General features: G+C 54.3%; 1 protein-coding gene across 1 annotated transcript; it reads right to left on the reverse strand.

Moving 5' to 3' along the window:
- Window positions 1-205: 205 nt before the first annotated feature.
- On the reverse strand, window positions 206-16,182 carry LOC133349802 (methyl-CpG-binding protein 2-like). Its single transcript, XM_061563573.1, has 3 exons — window positions 16,019-16,182; window positions 4,971-5,378; window positions 206-4,285 (listed from the first exon to the last, which is right to left on the reverse strand). The coding sequence occupies exons 1-3, from the start codon at window positions 16,048-16,050 to the stop codon at window positions 3,301-3,303; spliced, it is 1,425 nt and encodes a 474-aa protein (XP_061419557.1). The 5' UTR covers window positions 16,051-16,182; the 3' UTR covers window positions 206-3,300.
- Between the last annotated feature and the right edge of the window lie 2,103 nt (window positions 16,183-18,285).

Genomic DNA, 18,285 nt, shown 5'->3' on the forward strand with positions numbered 1-18,285 from the left:
ATTTACCTTTTTTCATGGTTAAACATTCCTACGATTTGGTTTTTAATTTATGTTTATACATAAACATGTGGATGTGAGTAGTGGAATGCATTACTTATTATGCTCGACTAGCTGTACTACCCGGCTTCGCCCGGGACTTGGATCCACCATGCCTTTGTCTCCCCAGTGGCGATGTTCACACACCAGTTACTCGTTTGAGGCTGAGTCGACCTAGGGGAGGCCCAGGAGCGGTTGAAAGAATCTTTACCAGTGGTGGCCATGAGCGAGAGTCGAATTCGGGTCGCCAGGTTCGAAGCGCAGCGCGCTAACCACTACACTACAATGCGTTACGCTTCCACATGCGCGGGTCACGTGACAGATTTCACGTCAGCTCACTTGCCGTGCAAAAAATAGATGCATTATTGAGCTCCCCCCCCAAAAAGTGTACAGTCTGGAAAGTACCCACATGGTAAATTTCCAGTTTGTTGCATGTCAGGAAGTACGCTAAACATTTTGAGCAGACACACAATCACAACTTTGCCTTTCATATATATATGGAGATTACCCAGAAATGCCTCGAAGGGGGGGGGTCCTGCCAGGTGTTTGCAGTAAGGGGCGCCAGTTAACCCAAATGAGTAACCTGCAGGTCATTTGTCACCGTTTGGATGTGGCCATCACCAGTTGCGTTGTGGGAAGACATTGAAGAGAACGTGGAGGGAATGGGTGCACAACAGGGAGAGAAAATACAAAGGTGCCCAAGTTGGGAATCGAACCTGGAGCGTTGTGGACAAGGAGGCACGAGCGCTACCTCTGCGGCCACCCTACCGCCCCGATGAATAACATTGAGGTCAATAAAATTGTCTCGTGTAAAGATCAGAGCTGGAAGAATGGAATGCAAGCCGTGGCAGTCATCTGTAAAAATGTTCTCAACATATTGGTTCTTTCGGTAAAGTCACGTCGAAGGGAAACAATAAAATAATAAAAATATAAAACTATTTTATTGTTTCCCTTCTATGTGACTTTACCGATAGAATCAAGAATATGAATCCCTGCAGTCACGAAAGCTTTAAATTAAAATGTTCTCAACAGTTAAACTATATTTTACCGGGTGATGCCTACCACGGAGCTCTAATGCTCTTTTTCAGAAGTGGCCTGGACACAAATAATAGCTCAACAAAGTGGCTTATCACATGGAAAGTTATAGTATTACAAATACTCTTAAACGCATGTTGATTCTGTGGAGGGAAAAACTGGACCCGGAGAGAAATCCACACAGCCACGTGGAGACACGCGCAAGATTGAACTCACAACCTCCTGTATACCTGGTGAGGTAGTTAACACCTCGCCACTCACCTGGGATGATAAACTCATGACAACTGGAATTTCTTTGTTTCATTAATAGCTGCAGGAAAGGCTTCCAATATTGGACAATTAGTGACACGGAAGAGCAGTCATTGGATATTATTCAAAGGCACAGTTATTATGCAAACTTAAAAGAAGAGTGATTCGGTGCGTGCATCTCAAGACTGGTGCAGCTTGCAAACCTGTGAACGCCAAATCGGTGCAGACCAAACCTGTGAACGCCAAATCGGTACAGACCAAATCAGACCTTATTGGTCACCCCGTGCCCTTCATCCTACAAAGTCCCGTCACAAGGGAGAAACAGACAAAAATGTGTTTTTGCCCGAATTGAAACGGCTGTACGCCGTATAGACCTGAAAACTCAATTTCCCTGTACAAGAATACGGGGTAAGCTGCATGGGTTGACGGGTATGAGCTCGGAGCTGGCTCCCTCAGCGAAGCTCAGCCACTCGGCAGAGGCCTCGCTGAAGGCACACGAGGCGAGTGGCGCGTCCATCCTCACCGCAGTCCTCAGCCACTCGTCTTAGCGGCTTGCAATGACAACAGTCTATTAGGGGGGGGCCGTCTTGTCCTCGGGGTGGCCTGAAGGCTGCCATGAGAATATCACAAGCGGTGGTGCTCTGCTGCGCGTGTGTACATCGTCATTTTGAACGCTGCCGTGTGTATTGGCCTGTAGCGTGTCCTGAATAACGGGTGACGCAGACACCACGGACAACAAAACATTATATTGATCACACGTTCAGGGAGAGGCTGCAAAGCTCAGCTGGGTCCCGTGCTACAAATAGACGACCGTGATTATGAAAACAAGCCTGCCGCACGTCACCCACACTGTGTTTACAACAGACTCGTCCACGCAACTTTCACGATCGTCAGAAAAAAGTCACTCATCGAGCATTCGTTTTTTAGAAACCCCGGACAGTGCAAACATTTAATATACATTACGTATACAGTAAGTGCGTTACGTATAAGAATAGGTTTTACTACTGGTAGGATAGGCAAGGGGCCGTCAGTTTATGCTTTCCTCTGTTTACGTAAACATCGCAAAATAAAAAGCAGGAAACCGCTCGTGTTGGATTACATTTTTTGTAGCAAAAACGCGGCTTTATAAATCCTTCATGTTCTTCCCACCAGAATATCTGGTTAACTTTTTTTTTGCAAATAAATAACTACTGCATAAAGGCCTCGATATGCACAGCGTTCGACACTGGCCAATAAAAGACTACGGATAAATGAGATACAATAAATGAGATACTAGTTACCTATTACTGTATACGTTATTGCAAAGCTTTGTACTGTGCAGAAATCTTATAAACAAAGCTAAACATAGAAAATGTCGGGACGTAGTTTTTAAACATTACTGCAGAATACACTTGTAGATATATCTGCAAGCAGTTAATCAGAAAGACTGGTTAAATAGGTGGACACTAAAAACATCTCGGGTTGACAACTTCACTGGTGCATGAGTCAAATGGAAGAATTCGAAATCACCGGCACGTAAATGTGTATTACAGGTCAGGAGAGAGATACCCACAAGGTACACATACAAATCTCAGGAAATATCTATTGCATGTAGGTCATGGATGGATAGCTTTCGGTGCAGATATGTGTTTTTGGGTCGTGATGTTAAGGATAATCGTATGGTCCAAAACATACAGAAAAACAATCATATCCTAACAATAGAAATGACTTTGCAAATAAAGTTGAAAATACTTTCGATGCAATACATTCAAAGTGTTAACAAAAGAAGTGTTTTGTCAAACACTGTACAACGTTAAGTAAAAGACTGATCACTAGCAACCTAACTTCTGGGAAAGCTAGGAAAACGTGTGTCAGGTCAAGCCCTACGGTTTATAGAAAGCGAGAATGCCAAAAGATCCTCCCACCCTCCCCCCGACCCCCCGTCACACACACGAGCGTCCACCGCGGGCACCGAGCCGGCCTCCTCGGCCGACACTGCCCTCAGTTTCCATCCTGGGCGTTCTTGGCCTCGGCAGCCTTGGCCTGGTCCGGCTGCGAGGGCGACGAGCTGCTGTCTGGCACGGCGACCGCAGACTCCGTGGGCTGCTCCTTGGCGGCGGTCGCGGCGCACTCCTTCAGCTTGCCCTCCTCCGCAGGCTTCTGGGCGCCATCGTCCACCTTGATGGAAATGGACAGTACCTTTGGCTGCTTCGGCTCTTCCTTCTTCTTGGGCTTCTCCGTCACGTTATTCTTGGACCTCTGCTTGTAGAACTTGAGGTTGACCTTGGGCGGCGCGCCCAGGTCTGGCTGACTCGCTTGCGGCTGCGCCTCTGGGGAGCTGCCCACCGTGGGCTCCTGAGCGGCAGGGGGGGTGGTGGCGGCGGCGGCGGCTGCGGCGACATTTCTGGAAGAAACCTCTGTGGAAGATGACGACGGCTTCCCATCCTCGCGTTGCTTGCCGACTGCGGGCGTAACAGTTTCTAGCCTCGGCTTCTTTGGCGGGGGGACCGATTTCAGCAGCGGGTCTTTGTTTAACTTGGGTCGTCCGCGCTTTCGTTTAACCGGCACGCTCACGGCGGACCCGCCCGTTGCTGCCGCCGCCGCCGCCGCCGCCGCCCCCGCCAGGGCGAAGGGCAGCTTCACCACGATGCTCTGAACGAGGGGGCTGGCTTGCTGGTCGTTCCGGGGTCTGCCGGGGGACCCGCGTCCCCTGCCGATGGTGCGGAGCACCGCCAGGGTGGTCCCCCTGCCACGGCCCCGCCCTCGGCCCCGGCCCCTGCCCCTTCCTCTCCCCCGCCCGAAACCCAAAGTGCCGGAGGCCGTTTTGGGAAGCCGTGGAAGTCGTGGAGACCGGTTACCACGGCCGTCCGAGCTTCCTCGCCCTGCCACCGTGAAGTCAAAGTCCTCCGGCTTGAGCACCACCTCTCCCGTCTTGCCAAAGTAACTCCTCAGCTCGGCGTGGGAGCGAAATTGCTTCCCTTGGGGGCTGCCAACGAGAGGTTAGACATCGCACGCAAGGTTGTATTTTAAAGCCACAATATCCATGGCAATAAAGTCGACCAACTGCAGGTGGAACAATAAACAAGCCGCTTCCCACTGGCAAGACTGCACAAAGTCTGTCAAGTAGTTGGTCGTGTTCATTTTATTGTTGGCGAGAGTGGCCGCTAGGCAACCCTTGGCAGGGGACGCACTCCCATTAGGTGTTCATTTCAAAAGCAAACAAAGTCTTATGCGACAGCAACAGCACTTAAATAGTGACATTAAGTGAAACTTGGGTAGCTAGCCAAAAAAAATAAGTTGAAAATGTTTTCAACGACCAAAAGCTTACTTAAAACATAAAAAATCTCCATATAAATACCGACCAGATGGCTCCGTGGTAGAACCAACTCGCAATAAGGTTACAAATTCAAATTCCAGTGAGCGGTTGACCCATAATCCCTTCTAAAATGAGTACAGCTTTGTGGGTAAGTCAACAGTGGTCATCTTATGAAAGAGACTGCCTGTCATCATGGGAATGTGGAATGTTCACCAGTGTCTCAGGGCTGTAAGCAGAAGCTCACCGCCTCAACGCTCGTTTGAACAGGAAATCACTTCGACATTAATGTCTCAAGGCCTTATCAAATGGCATCCTGTGAACTCCCAACACCAGAAAACTGCGGGAATGCACTCACTTGAATATGTACACGTCGTACTTCCCCGCGGACCTCCCGGCCTTCCTCTGCTTCAGTCTCCTGACCCAGCCCTCCGGGAGCGACGGGTCATCAAAGAGGGGCGGAGGCGGCCCCCGGCTGCTCCTTTTCCTCTTCAGGGGCGACGAGCCGATTCCGATCCCCTTCACGACGCTCTCGACGACGGCGTCCACCGAGTTGCCCTCGCCCTCGCCCTGGCCTCTGGGCTCGTGGATGAACAGCTTGTCGCTCTCCTCCTCCTCCTCCTCCTCGCGCTCCACGGCCCCGTCCTCTCTCTCTGCCGCCGCGGCTGCCGCGGCCGCCGCTGCCGCCGCCACCTCTTTGCCATCGTTGGAGCGCTCATGGCAGCTCTTGTCCACTTTTGGCTTGTCCGTTTTTACAAATTCCTCACTGCAGAAACAATTCCAAGCCCACGTCGGACACTGTATTAGATCCTTCCGATGTGCAATTCACCGTCAACAAGCTGAGCCGGTACGGTACAGTCTGTTCTCCTACAACGCGCGTTTCCATCACGCGAATAGGATATAACGTGATAAATGTACTGCAACGGATTTTTTTATAACGCGGATGCGAATTGTATACAATGGCAGTCCTCGACTTCCGAACGCCTGACTTATGAACACCCGTACTTACGAACCATCTTCCATGAAGGAAAAAAATGTAACATTGACTTAAAACACAAACTCGTAAAAACCGCGGAATTATTTTGTTCAGAGGAGCGATGCTCAGCGAGATGCAGTGAGTCGGCCTCGCACTGGGAGTGTTTGCGTGCATACGTGCGTGTGCGTGTGCGCGAGCGGACGTGTGTGTGTGTGAAAGTTTCAGTGTGGGGAGTGGTAGTGTAGCGGCTAGCGCGCTGCTCTACGAAAGCAGCGACCCGAGTTCGATTCCTGTTCACGGTCTGTAAACATCCCCACTGGGGAGACAAAGACGGCCGGGCGTGGTTTTGGCCAACACCCACTCGTGTGCCATACCGGCCTTCATAAGTGAAACTCGCAAGCAGCACCTGCTTCTACAGTGTTACAGGCTATACGGGGGGGAAAGCTGTCTTTGTGCGCATGTGTGTGTGTGTGGGGGAGCAGTCGTGCAACTGTGAGCGCGCTGCCCTACGAACCTGGCAACCCGAGTTCGATTCCTGCTCACGGCTAACACCCGTGACGATTATCTGAATGGGACCTTGGCCTCCCCCAGGTCGACTCAGCCTCAAATAAGTACCTGATGCGGTGTATAAACATCACCGCTGGGGAGACAAAGGAAGCTGGGTGTAGTGCTGACCACCCACCCCCTCGTGTGCCGTGCCCGGCCTTCATAGGTGCTGTTCACTAACAACACTTGCCCCAACAGTCTGTTACGGGCTATACGGGGGGATCGTTGGGGTGTGTGTGTGTCTTTGTGTGTGTTTTTGTGCCCTGTGTGTGCCCCGTGTATGTGTGTGTGCCCCGTGTGTGTGTGTGTGCCCCGTGTGTGTGTGTGTGTGCCCCGTGTATGTGTGTGTGCCCCGTGTGTGTGTGTGTGCCCCGTGTGTGTGTGTGTGTGCCCCGTGTATGTGTGTGTGCCCCGTGTGTGTGTGTGTGTGCCCCGTGTGTGTGTGTGTGCCCCGTGTGTGTGTGTGTGCCCCGTGTGTGTGTGTGTGCCCCGTGTGTGTGTGCCCGTGTGTGTGTGGTGTGCCCCGTGTGTGTGTGTGCCCCGTGTGTGTGTGTGTGCCCCGTGTATGTGTGTGTGCCCCGTGTGTGTGTGTGTGCCCCGTGTGTGTGTGTGTGCCCCGTGTATGTGTGTGTGTGCCCCGTGTGTGTGTGTGTGTGCCCCGTGTGTGTGTGTGCCCCGTGTGTGTGTGTGTGTGCCCCGTGTGTATGTGTGTGTGCCCCGTGTGTGTGTGCCCCGTGTGTGTGTGTGTGCCCCGTGTATGTGTGTGTGCCCCGTGTGTGTGTGTGTGCCCCGTGTGTGTGTGTGTGTGCCCCGTGTATGTGTGTGTGCCCCGTGTGTGTGTGTGTGTGCCCCGTGTGTGTGTGTGTGTGCCCCGTGTGTGTGTGTGCCCCGTGTGTGTGCCCCGTGTGTGTGTGTGTGCCCCGTGTATGTGTGTGTGCCCCGTGTGTGTGTGTGTGCCCCGTGTGTGTGTGTGCCCCGTGTGTGTGTGTGTGCCCCGTGTGTGTGTGTGTGCCCCGTGTATGTGTGTGTGCCCCGTGTGTGTGTGTGTGTGTGCCCCGTGTGTGTGTGCCCCGTGTGTGTGTGTGTGTGCCCTGTGTGTGTGTGTGCCCCGTGTGTGTGTGTGTGCCCCGTGTGTGTGTGTGTGTGCCCTGTGTGTGTGTGTGTGCCCCGTGTGTGTGTGTGTGTGCCCTGTGTGTGTGTGTATGCCCTGTATGTGTGTGTGTGCCCCGTGTGTGTGTGTGCCCTGTGTGTGTGTGTATGCCCTGTATGTGTGTGTGTGCCCCGTGTGTGTGTGTGTGCCCCGTGTGTGTGTGTATGCCCCGTGTGTGTGTATGCCCCGTGTGTGTGTGTGTGTATGCCCCGTGTGTGCGTGCCCCGTGTATGTGTGTATGCCCCGTGTGTGTATGCCCCGTGTGTGTGTGTGTATGCCCCGTGTGTACGTGTGTATGTGTGTATGCCCCGTGTGTGTGTGCCCCGTGTGTGTGTGTATGCCCCGTGTGTGTGTGTGTGTGTATGCCCCGTGTGTGCGTGCCCCGTGTATGTGTGTGTGTGTGCCCCGTGTGTGTGTGTGTATGCCCCGTGTATGTGTGTGTGTGCCCCGTGTGTGTATGCCCCGTGTGTGTGTGCCCCGTGTGTGTGTGTGTATGCCCCGTGTGTGTGTGTGTATGCCCCGTGTGTGTGTGTGTATGCCCCGTGTATGTGTGTGTGTATGCCCCGTGTATGTGTGTGTGTGCCCCGTGTGTGTGTGTGTATGCCCCGTGTGTGTGTGCCCCGTGTGTGTATGCCCCGTGTGTGTGTATGCCCCGTGTGTGTGTGTATGCCCCGTGTATGTGTGTGTGTGCCCCGTGTGTGTATGCCCCGTGTGTGTATGCCCCGTGTGTGTATGCCCCGTGTGTGTGTGTGTATGCCCCGTGTGTGTATGCCCGGTGTGTGTGTGTGTATGCCCCGTGTGTGTGTGTGTGCCCCGTGTGTGTGTGTGTATGCCCCGTGTGTGTGTGTGTGTGCCCCGTGTGTGTGTGTATGCCCCGTGTGTGTGTGTGTGCCCCGTGTGTGTGTGTATGCCCCGTGTATGTGTGTGTGTATGCCCCGTGTGTGTATGCCCCGTGTGTGTATGCCCCGTGTGTGTATGCCCCGTGTGTGTGTGTGTATGCCCCGTGTGTGTATGCCCCGTGTGTGTGTGTGTGTGTATGCCCCGTGTGTGTGTGTATGCCCCGTGTGTGTGTGTGCCCCGTGTGTGTGTGTGTGTGCCCCGTGTGTGTGTGTGTGCCCCGTGTGTGTGTGTGTGTGCCCCGTGTGTGTGTGTGTGTGCCCCGTGTGTGTGTGCCCGTGTGTGTGTATGCCCCGTGTATGTGTGTGTGCCCCGTGTGTGTGTGTGTATGCCCCGTGTGTGTGTGTGTGTGCCCCGTGTGTGTGTGTATGCCCCGTGTGTGTGTGTGTGCCCCGTGTGTGTGTGTATGCCCCGTGTATGTGTGTGTGTATGCCCCGTGTGTGTGTGTGTGTGCCCCGTGGGTGTATGCCCCGTGTGTGTGTGTGTGTATGCCCCGTGTGTGTGTGTGCCCCGTGTGTGTATGCCCCGTGTGTGTGTGTATGCCCCGTGTGTGTGTGTATGCCCCGTGTATGTGTGTGTGTGTGCCCCGTGTGTGTGTGTGTGCCCCGTGTGTGTGTGTGTGCCCCGTGTGTGTGTGTGTGTGCCCCGTGTGTGTGTGTGTGCCCCGTGTGTGTGTGTGTGTGCCCCGTGTGTGTGTGTGCCCCGTGTGTGTGTGTGTGCCCCGTGTGTGTGTGCCCCGTGTATGTGTGTGTGTGCCCCGTGTGTGTGTGTGTGCCCCGTGTGTGTGTGTGTGCCCCGTGTGTGTGTGTGTGCCCCGTGTGTGTGTGTGTGCCCCGTGTGTGTGTGTGTGCCCCGTGTGTTTGTGCCCCGTGTGTGTGTGTGTGCCCCGTGTATGTGTGTGTGTGCCCCGTGTGTGTGTGTGTGTGCCCCGTGTGTGTGTGTGTGCCCCGTGTATGTGTGTGTGTGCCCCGTGTATGTGTGTGTGCCCCGTGTGTGTGTGTGTGCCCCGTGTGTGTGTGTATGCCCCGTGTGTGTGTGTGTGCCCCGTATGTGTGTGTGTGCCCCGTGTGTGTGTGCCCCGTGTGTGTGTGTGTATGCCCCGTGTGTGTGTGTGTATGCCCGTGTGTGTGTGTGCCCCGTGTGTGTGTGTGTGTGTGCCCCGTGTGTGTGTGTGTGTGCCCCGTGTGTGTGTGTGTGTGCCCCGTGTGTGTGTGTGTGTGCCCCGTGTGTGTGTGTGTGTGCCCCGTGTGTGTGTGTGTGTGCCCCGTGTGTGTGTGTGTGTGCCCCGTGTGTGTGTGTGTGTGCCCCGTGTGTGTGTGTGTGTGCCCCGTGTGTGTGTGTGTGTGCCCCGTGTGTGTGTGCCCCGTGTGTGTGTTGTGTGCCCCGTGTGTTTGTGTGTGTGTGCCCCGTGTGTGTGTGTGTGTGCCCCGTGTGTGTGTGTGTGCCCCGTGTGTGTGTGTGTGTGCCCCGTGTATGTGTGTGTGTGCCCCGTGTGTGTGTGCCCCGTGTGTGTGTGTGTGCCCCGTGTGTGTGTGTGTGCCCCGTGTGTGTGTGCCCCGTGTGTGTGTGTGTGCCCCGTGTATGTGTGTGTGTACCCCGTGTATGTGTGTGTGTGCCCCGTGTGTGTGTGTGCCCCGTGTGTGTGTATGCCCCGTGTGTGTGCGTATGCCCCGTGTGTGTGTGTATGCCCCGTGTGTGTGTGTGTGCGTGCCCCGTGTGTGTGTATGCCCCGTGTGTGTGTGTGTGCCCCGTGTGTGTGTGTGCCCCGTGTATGTGTGTGTGTGCCCCGTGTATGTGTGTGTGTGTGCCCCGTGTGTGTGTGTATGCGCCCCGTGTGTGTGTGTATGCCCCGTGTGTGTGCGTATGCCCCGTGTGTGTGTGTGTATGCCCCGTGTGTGTGTGTGTGTGTGCCCCGTGTGTGTGTGCCCCGTGTGTGTGTGTGTGCGTGCCCCGTGTGTGTATGTGTGCCCCGTGTGTGTGTGTATGCCCCGTGTGTGTGTGTATGCCCCGTGTGTGTGTGTGCCCCGTGTGTGTGTGTGTGCCCCGTGTGTGTGTGTATGCCCCGTGTGTGTGTGTGTGCCCCGTGTGTGTGTGTATGCCCCGTGTGTGTATGTGTGCCCCGTGTGTGTGTGTGTGCCCCGTGTGTGTGTGTGTATGCCCCGTGTGTGTGTGTGTGTGCCCCGTGTGTGTGTGCCTGTGTGTGTGCCCCGTGTGTGTGTGTGTGCCCCGTGTATGTGTGTATGTATGTGTATGCCCCGTGTGTGTGTGTGTGCCCCGTGTGTGTGTGTGCCCCGTGTGTGTGTGTATGTGTGTGTGTGTGCCCCGTGTGTGTGTGTATGTGTGTGTGTGTATGTGTGTATGTGTGAATGCAATTGTGGGGACTCATTGGCCCCCTTCCGACTACAAGCTTGCATCAGGACTCCAGGTAAGTGGAAATAAAAAAAAAATCCTATTTGTGTTACTTTATTTTATGTTTTATTTACTCTCCAGTATTATTTACAGTGTTACATGCCAATGTACAATATTCTTATTTATGAGTTTAACAATGCTTCCCTTTGTTGTTGAACTGTAAAACATTTCATAACACTGACCGTAAAGGGCTTTGAAATACGGTGCATTGTTGTGTTCCGACTTACGAACCGTTCGACTGACGAACAGGTCTCAGGAACGAATTAGGTTCGTAACCCGAGTACTGCCCGTAACGTGATCGAGTTAACAGAACTACGTCACAGCGCAAGTAGGAATAAGCAGTTGTACGGCTGCCTCGGCGTAGTATCACGCAAGGCATTGGGATGCTGCTGGAAACTTCTAGATGCTTCCCACGCGCCTCAGACTTTGTTCAGCCTGCGTACGCATCTCACGTGTTATCGCAGACTGCGCTTTGCCCTATATGATATATTATTTATTATAACGCGGTTTTCCATAATGCGGTGTTCTTCAGGAACGCAACTACCGCGTGCCATGTACGCATGTTCAACTTTTGTCCCACCGCACATCGCCAACCGTGCTGGGGGAAGGACAACAACCCAAACACAAAAAAGCAGTTTGAAGAAATGAGTTTTCAATCTCGATTTCAAGGTGCATAGAGCTCCAGTGGCTTCCTAATATCGGGAGGAAGAGCTACATGAGAGCAGACTGCACTTGTGATGCCCCTTCGCTGCTGGGACATCCAAGCTCAGCCAGCAAGGGGCCGTCGTGGCACAGATGGGTTTCCGCCGGCTATTGGCTATGCCTAGCCAGGAACCAAACCATGATAGCTGTCCTCACATGGCACCGGTGATCTGGCTCGGAGCCAAGTCGTGGAAGGAGGTGGGGAGGCTCATGACTCATTCATTGCAGTGACGCGGTACCCTATTCTCACTCAGTGTCGCCACCATCGACAGGCCGACTAAACCCGCTCTCGTTGCGTGGCACGTCAGACCACATGCGTCCTTGTTGTATTTTCTCATTTGTCCCGATTGTGGTCTTGGTGTCACGCCATGAGTTGAAGTGCCCAGCCGGGCAGGAACTCTCGCAGAGCAATGTGAGAGAATGCCCCCATGCAAGTGGACATCACAGAGCCAACTCTTGAGACCCCTTTTAACGATCTCTAGGCGGCGAACAAGAGGGCAGTACTTTCCCGTCCACTTTACTTGGGAGTAATTTTTTGTCGCTGTAACAGTCAAACAAATTAAGTGCGGAACCAAATGTAACGCGATGTTCTTTTTGTGCAGTTACGGGTGACGGGACTGAGACCGGCCATTCGTTACACTTGAGAACCCAGTGTAATCTCGGGTAACTGCCTGGATTCTAACCCAGGATTTCAGCGGTGCCAACTCGGCTCTCTGACCTCTGAGCCACTCAGCCTCTCCTCCTCCAGCCACATCGCCAGGAAAATTGCAGACGTTGCTTTCGAGCGTTTCTTTTATTGCTACGACGTAAATGTAATCTAAACTGCGCCTTTTGTTTTTTCAGTTGGCTGGCACAGACTCCAGTTGTGTATTTTTAACGATAACGACTGGCTTCAACGCACGGCGCTAAACTTGACAAGTGCACCCGAGGCGCATCGCATGATGACAGCAAATCAGCGTCCAAACTGAAACCAGAGAGGCACGTGAATCTGCCATATTTTGCAACGCCTTCCTCCGTGCGAGCTCACGCCAACTACGAGCCAGGAGTTCACCGCAGCTCGCAAACGCGTCGCAAACGGCGACGCCTTTGCTTGGTTGGTTTTGTCGAGGATGACCCCGACACGCGTGCACACAAGCTACGGCGATGATGGTTGCCGCGTGTGGTTTGACGAGCATAGCACCTCTGCTGCAAAACAAGCTCTATCGGAAGAAAAAAATCCACATTTTAAGCCACGAGACTATAACAAATTATTCAGTGTTAATGTAGGTTAACAGACATCGGAAAACCATAATCCATCGGTCATGCCCTCCTTATGTAAGCACTTGAAACGTGCACCTAGGCTACAGTGAGCGATAATATAATTGTTCTTTCACAAGGCTAAAGGCTGAATATTATTAATCTATATTACAAATTAATTGATGCGGTTTAATACGATCTCAGTTGATATTGATATCTTTAAAGTGGAAATCATTCCCCGGTGAAGTGAACTCCGTGTTCAATGAGCTCAGTGATCCAAATATAAACCTTACCCTCGTATGAGTATTCACCTGCAGTATTAACCAGCAGTATTAACCAGCAGTATTAACAGCAGTATTAACCAGCAGTATCAACAGCAGTATTAAAAGCAGTATTAGCCAGCAGTATTTAACCGGCAGTATTAACCAGGGCAGTGCCAGATGCGAACTGCAAACCTCTGCAACAAGCGGCGAACGCACTACTGCTGGAACACGTCACTGCCCCATCTGCTGTAAGAAACGGTACGATGCTATAGGGAATGGTGTGATGTTATAAATGCTATAGGAACCAATGTGATGTTATAGATGCTACAGGAAACGGTGTGATGCTGCCCTTTGCCCATGGAATCACACGTGCAGACTCCTCGAAGCAAGGCTGAGTGGATTCCATGTTGAGGTTTAAAATCTAGGAGTCTTGGCTTTGCCAGGAAATGCTTAATTTCCTGGTGCCATTGACTTAAACTCTTTAACGAGAACTACTGCATAGTTTAACCAATTTATACGCGTCACTTAATCCGTGCCAGCTGGACTAATTTAGCCACTAAATATACATATTTAAATAGAGGTACCCATACAAAGAGACTGATTAAGTGGAGCACAAATAGGAAGTTGGAACTTCATTCTTGCCTGGACGTCATCACCAATTACTGGAGATATCAAATGGCACGGACATTACACCTCGCTTACTAAATGACTTGAAGTAGACGTTACCAAGTAGGGCAAATACTCGCCATCAGAGGGACTTCATGGTGGCACACTGCAGACAAGCATGATTCAAACACTGCGGGGCTGACTGTGCCAAAAGACGTTATCTTTACATCCCGTCTGGATGTGTGCTACATTCATAACCACAGCCACGACCAAAGGCCCACTGACGAATTCCATCAGCAGGCTATCCTCGTCTCGGGAGGTTCCCATCATGGGAGGTGAGGGGGAGGGTATGTGGGTTTGATGGCCGAGGGTGCGTGAGCACGAGGTGTTACGTGGGCCCCGCTCAACCTTCACCACGCACTGCCGCTTTGGCGCTATCGGTGGTCCCCTCAATAGCAGGGCCGCCCGGAGGAGGTTCCCAGAAGCCCAGGGCTGCCATGCCCCTTATTCCACCGTCCACTTTGTTCAAACCTACACCCCATGTCCCCAAGGCAAAATACCGCTTATTTTGCGCAATTATGCATTTATCACAAGCGAGTACGCTTATATTTGCCAAAATTTTAAATAGCAAACTTTTGCGATGCAAGCACCCTGTAGTGGAGTCCTCGTGTTTTTTTGTGAGGCCCGAAAGAAATTGCCACTTTTGCCTCCATGCTAATCAGCGCCGACCCTAACTCAGCCACAACCCAGCCCGAACTCAGCCCTCACCCAGCCACAACCCAGCCCTCACCCAGCCACAACCCAGCCCTAACCCAGCCCTAACACAACCACAAAATAGCCCTAACCCAGCCCTAACCCAGCCCTAACCCTCCCCTAACCAAGCCACAACCCAGCCCTCACCCAGCCACAACCCAGCCCTAACCAAGCCACAACCCGGCCACAACCCAGCCACAACCCAGCCCTAACCAAGCCCTAACCAAGCCACAACCCGGTCACAACCCAGCCCAATCGGTACCCTCGTTCCCCTACGCAATATCCACATCGCGCCCATCACTGCGTCCGTGTGAGCCTCAACAGAATTCGCTACCACGGAAAGTGTAAACTATGTCGTGTATACCGGTTTGTGTATACGTACGGACGATCACGTCAAGTTTATTTCGAGCAAGCCGTGGTGAGCCTTTTCCAATCGGGAGCAACGGGGCAAACGAAAGTGGATTATGTTTCGCAATACTTTTTAGTCGTGCTATTTACATATTTTTAATTAGCAACTAAAATGTTGGCTGTGCATTCTAAAGCTGGTAACAACAAGTAAAATTGGTCTTGTTGGTACCATTCTAAAGCTGGTACCAACAAGTAACATTGGTCTTGTTGGTACCATTCTAAAGCTGGTACCAACAAGTAACATTGGTCTTGTTGGTACCATTCTAAAGCTGGTACCAACAAGTAAAATTGGTCTTGTTGGTACCATTCTAAAGCTGGTACCAACAAGTAACATTGGTCTTGTTGGTACCATTCTAAAGCTGGTACCAACAAGTAACATTGGTCTTGTTGGTACCATTCTAAAGCTGGTACCAACAAGTAACATTGGTCTTGTTGGTACCATTCTAAAGCTGGTACCAAACATTGGTCTTTGGTTTTGTTTGGGGGGGGGGGTCCCATAGAACTATTGGACAGCTTTGTCGCTGTTCCTCCCGCCCGGCCTCCACAGAGGCCACGCTGAGCGTGGGGGGCACGCTGAGCGTGGGGGGCACGCCGGGCGTGGGGGGCACGCTGAGCGTGGGGGGCCACGCGTCCCCTTCCCCGTGGTGCCTCATCACGACCCCGTGACCCCTGGCGGACCCCGAAACAGATCGCCGCAATAACAGACTTGGGATGAACGGCGCGGCTGGGATTCCCGCGCAACGCGCAAAACGTCCCTCACAACCACCACAACTACAACAACTACCACCACAACAACAACAATTACCACCACCACCACCACAACAACAACCACTACTCCCGTCAGAGGCGCTCAAATCTGCCCCGAGCGAGCGGCGCCATTGACAAGGGAGGGCACCCCGTGGGCCCCCCACAACTGAGCCCCCCACCCCCCCAACTCACACCCACCCAGACCCCATTCTGAACAAGATCGCGGCGGAGCCACGAAATCAACAAAACTCAAGAGCCCCGACATCACCGCTCACGGCAGCGCTCGGCGGCGTCTGGGTGGGTGGGGGGGGGGGGTCTCCCCTCCTGCTTCTTCATCCCCTTCTCTGGACGGCGCTGGAGGGGAGCCGCTCATGCCGCCACCGCCGCCGCCGCCTGCAGTCGAGAGCCGCGGGCGGCGGTGAGAGAGACGAGATGGGCGCGCTGGGGCCCGCGGGGGCCCCCCGGTCTCCATGGGGATGCGGCCACCAAGGGGCCACCCCCTGCAAGCTGCTCGCGGCGGCCGCCACTGCGGCGGGAGGAGGGCCACGCAGAGGAGACCGAGAGCGAGACGGGAGAGAGACGAGAGAGGGGAGAGAGACGCCGCGGAGCGCGTCGCGAGCGAGCCGAAGGCGGTCGCGACGTCGCCTGCGTTGAGTTGCGGACGAGGGGAGACGCCGCGCGGGGGGGCCCGGGCCCGGGCCGGGTGCCCTCACCTCAACTTAGTTTCGCTCGCAGTCGCTGCCATCTTAGCGAGGCCGAGCTGCTGGGCTGCTATCGCGAGAGAAGCCGCCCGTGACGCAGTCCCCCGCCGCCGCCGCCTCCTCCTCCTCCCGCCTCCCGCCGCTGCCGCCAGGTGGCGCACGGCGGGCGCGGGAACTCCTCAACACTGGGCAATAACCACGTCACGTGACACTGGGCAATAACCACGTCACGTGACACTGGGCAATAACCACGTCACGTGACACTGGGCAATAACCACGTCACGTGACACTGGGCAATAACCACGTCACGTGACACTGGGCAATAACCACGTCACGTGACACTGGGCAATAACCACTCCACGTGACACTGGGCAAGAGCCACGTCACGTGACACTGGGCAATAACCACGTCACGTGATACTGGGCAATAACCACGCCACGTGACACTGGGCAATAACCACGCCACGTGACACTGGGCAAGAGCCACACCACGTGACTGGGCAAGAGCCACACCACGTGACACTGGGCAAGAGCCACGCCACGTGACACTGGGCAAGAGCCACGCCACTTGACACTGGGCAACAACCACGCCACGTGACACTGGGCAAGAGCCATGCCACGTGACACTGGGCAATAACCACACCACGTGACACTGGGCAATAGCCACGCCACGTGACACTGGGCAATAGCCATGCCACGTGACACTGGGCAAGAGCCACACCACGTGACACTGGGCAATAACCACGCCACGTGACACTGGGCAGGAGCCACATCACGTGACACTGGGCAAGAGCCACGCCACGTGACACTGGGCAAGAGCCACGCCACGTGACACTGGGCAATAACCACGCCACGTGACACTGGGCAAGAGCCACGTCACGTGACACTGGGCAATAACCACACCACGTGACACTGGGCAAGAGCCACGCCACGTGACACTGGGCAATAGCCACGCCACGTGACACTGGGCAATAGCCACGCCACGTGACACTGGGCAAGAGCCACGCCACGTGACACTGGGCAATAGCCACACCACGTGACACTGGGCAAGAGCCACACCACGTGACTGGGCAAGAGCCACACCACGTGACACTGGGCAAGAGCCACGCCACGTGACACTGGGCAAGAGCCACGCCACTTGACACTAAGCAACAACCACGCCACGTGACACTGGGCAAGAGCCATGCCACGTGACACTGGGCAATAACCACACCACGTGACACTGGGCAATAGCCACGCCACGTGACACTGGGCAATAGCCATGCCACGTGACACTGGGCAAGAGCCACACCACGTGACACTGGGCAATAACCACGCCACGTGACACTGGGCAGGAGCCACATCATGTGACACTGGGCAATAACCACTCCACGTGACACTGGGCAAGAGCCACACCACGTGACACTGGGCAAGAGCCACGCCACGTGACACTGGGCAATAACCACACCACGTGACACTGGGCAAGAGCCACACCACGTGACACTGGGCAATAACCACACCACGTGACACTGGGCAAGAGCCACACCACGTGACACTGGGCAATAGCCATGCCACGTGACACTGGGCAAGAGCCACGCCACGTGACACTGGGCAAGAGCCACACCACGTGACACTGGGCAATAACCACACCACGTGACACTGGGCAATAACCACGTCACGTGACACTGGGCAAGAGCCACGTCACGTGACACTGGGCAAGAGCCACACCACGTGACACTGGGCAATAACCATGCCACGTGACACTGGGCAAGAGCCACACTACGTGACACTGGGCAAGAGCCACACCACGTGACACTGGGCAAGAGCCACACCACGTGACACTGGGCAAGAGCCACGCCACGTGACACTGGGCAAGAGCCACGCCACGTGACACTGGGCAATAACCAGACCACGTGACACTGGGCAATAACCATGCCACGTGACACTGGGCAAGAGCCACGCCATGTGACACTGGGCAAGAGCAACGTGACACTGGGCAAGAGCCACACCACGTGACACTGGGCAAGAGCCACACCACGTGACACTGGGCAAGAGCCACGCCACGTGACACTGGGCAAGAGCCACGCCACGTGACACTGGGCAATAACCACGCCACTTGACACTAAGCAACAACCACGCCACGTGACACTGGGCAAGAGCCATGCCACGTGACACTGGGCAAGAGCAACGTGACACTGGGCAATAGCCACGCCACGTGACACTGGGCAATAGCCATGCCACGTGACACTGGGCAATAGCCACGCCACGTGACACTGGGCAATAGCCACGCCACGTGACACT

Source organism: Lethenteron reissneri, chromosome 31 (assembly GCF_015708825.2).
Source record: "Lethenteron reissneri isolate LAM-NWPU_2019-01 chromosome 31, ASM1570882v1, whole genome shotgun sequence".
In the NCBI taxonomy this organism is placed as follows: domain Eukaryota; kingdom Metazoa; phylum Chordata; class Hyperoartia; order Petromyzontiformes; family Petromyzontidae; genus Lethenteron; species Lethenteron reissneri.

Bases quoted from the DNA above. Each gene is read 5' to 3' on its own strand.
- LOC133349802 (XM_061563573.1), bottom strand. From the start codon at position 16,050: ATGGCAGCGACTGCGAGCGAAACTAAGTTGAG. The intron at 5,379-16,018 runs GTGAGGGCACCC...TTGTTTCTGCAG, and splicing joins GCGAGCGAAACTAAGTTGAG to TGAGGAATTTGTAAAAACGG. The intron at 4,286-4,970 runs GTGAGTGCATTC...TCTCGTTGGCAG, and splicing joins TACGACGTGTACATATTCAA to CCCCCAAGGGAAGCAATTTC.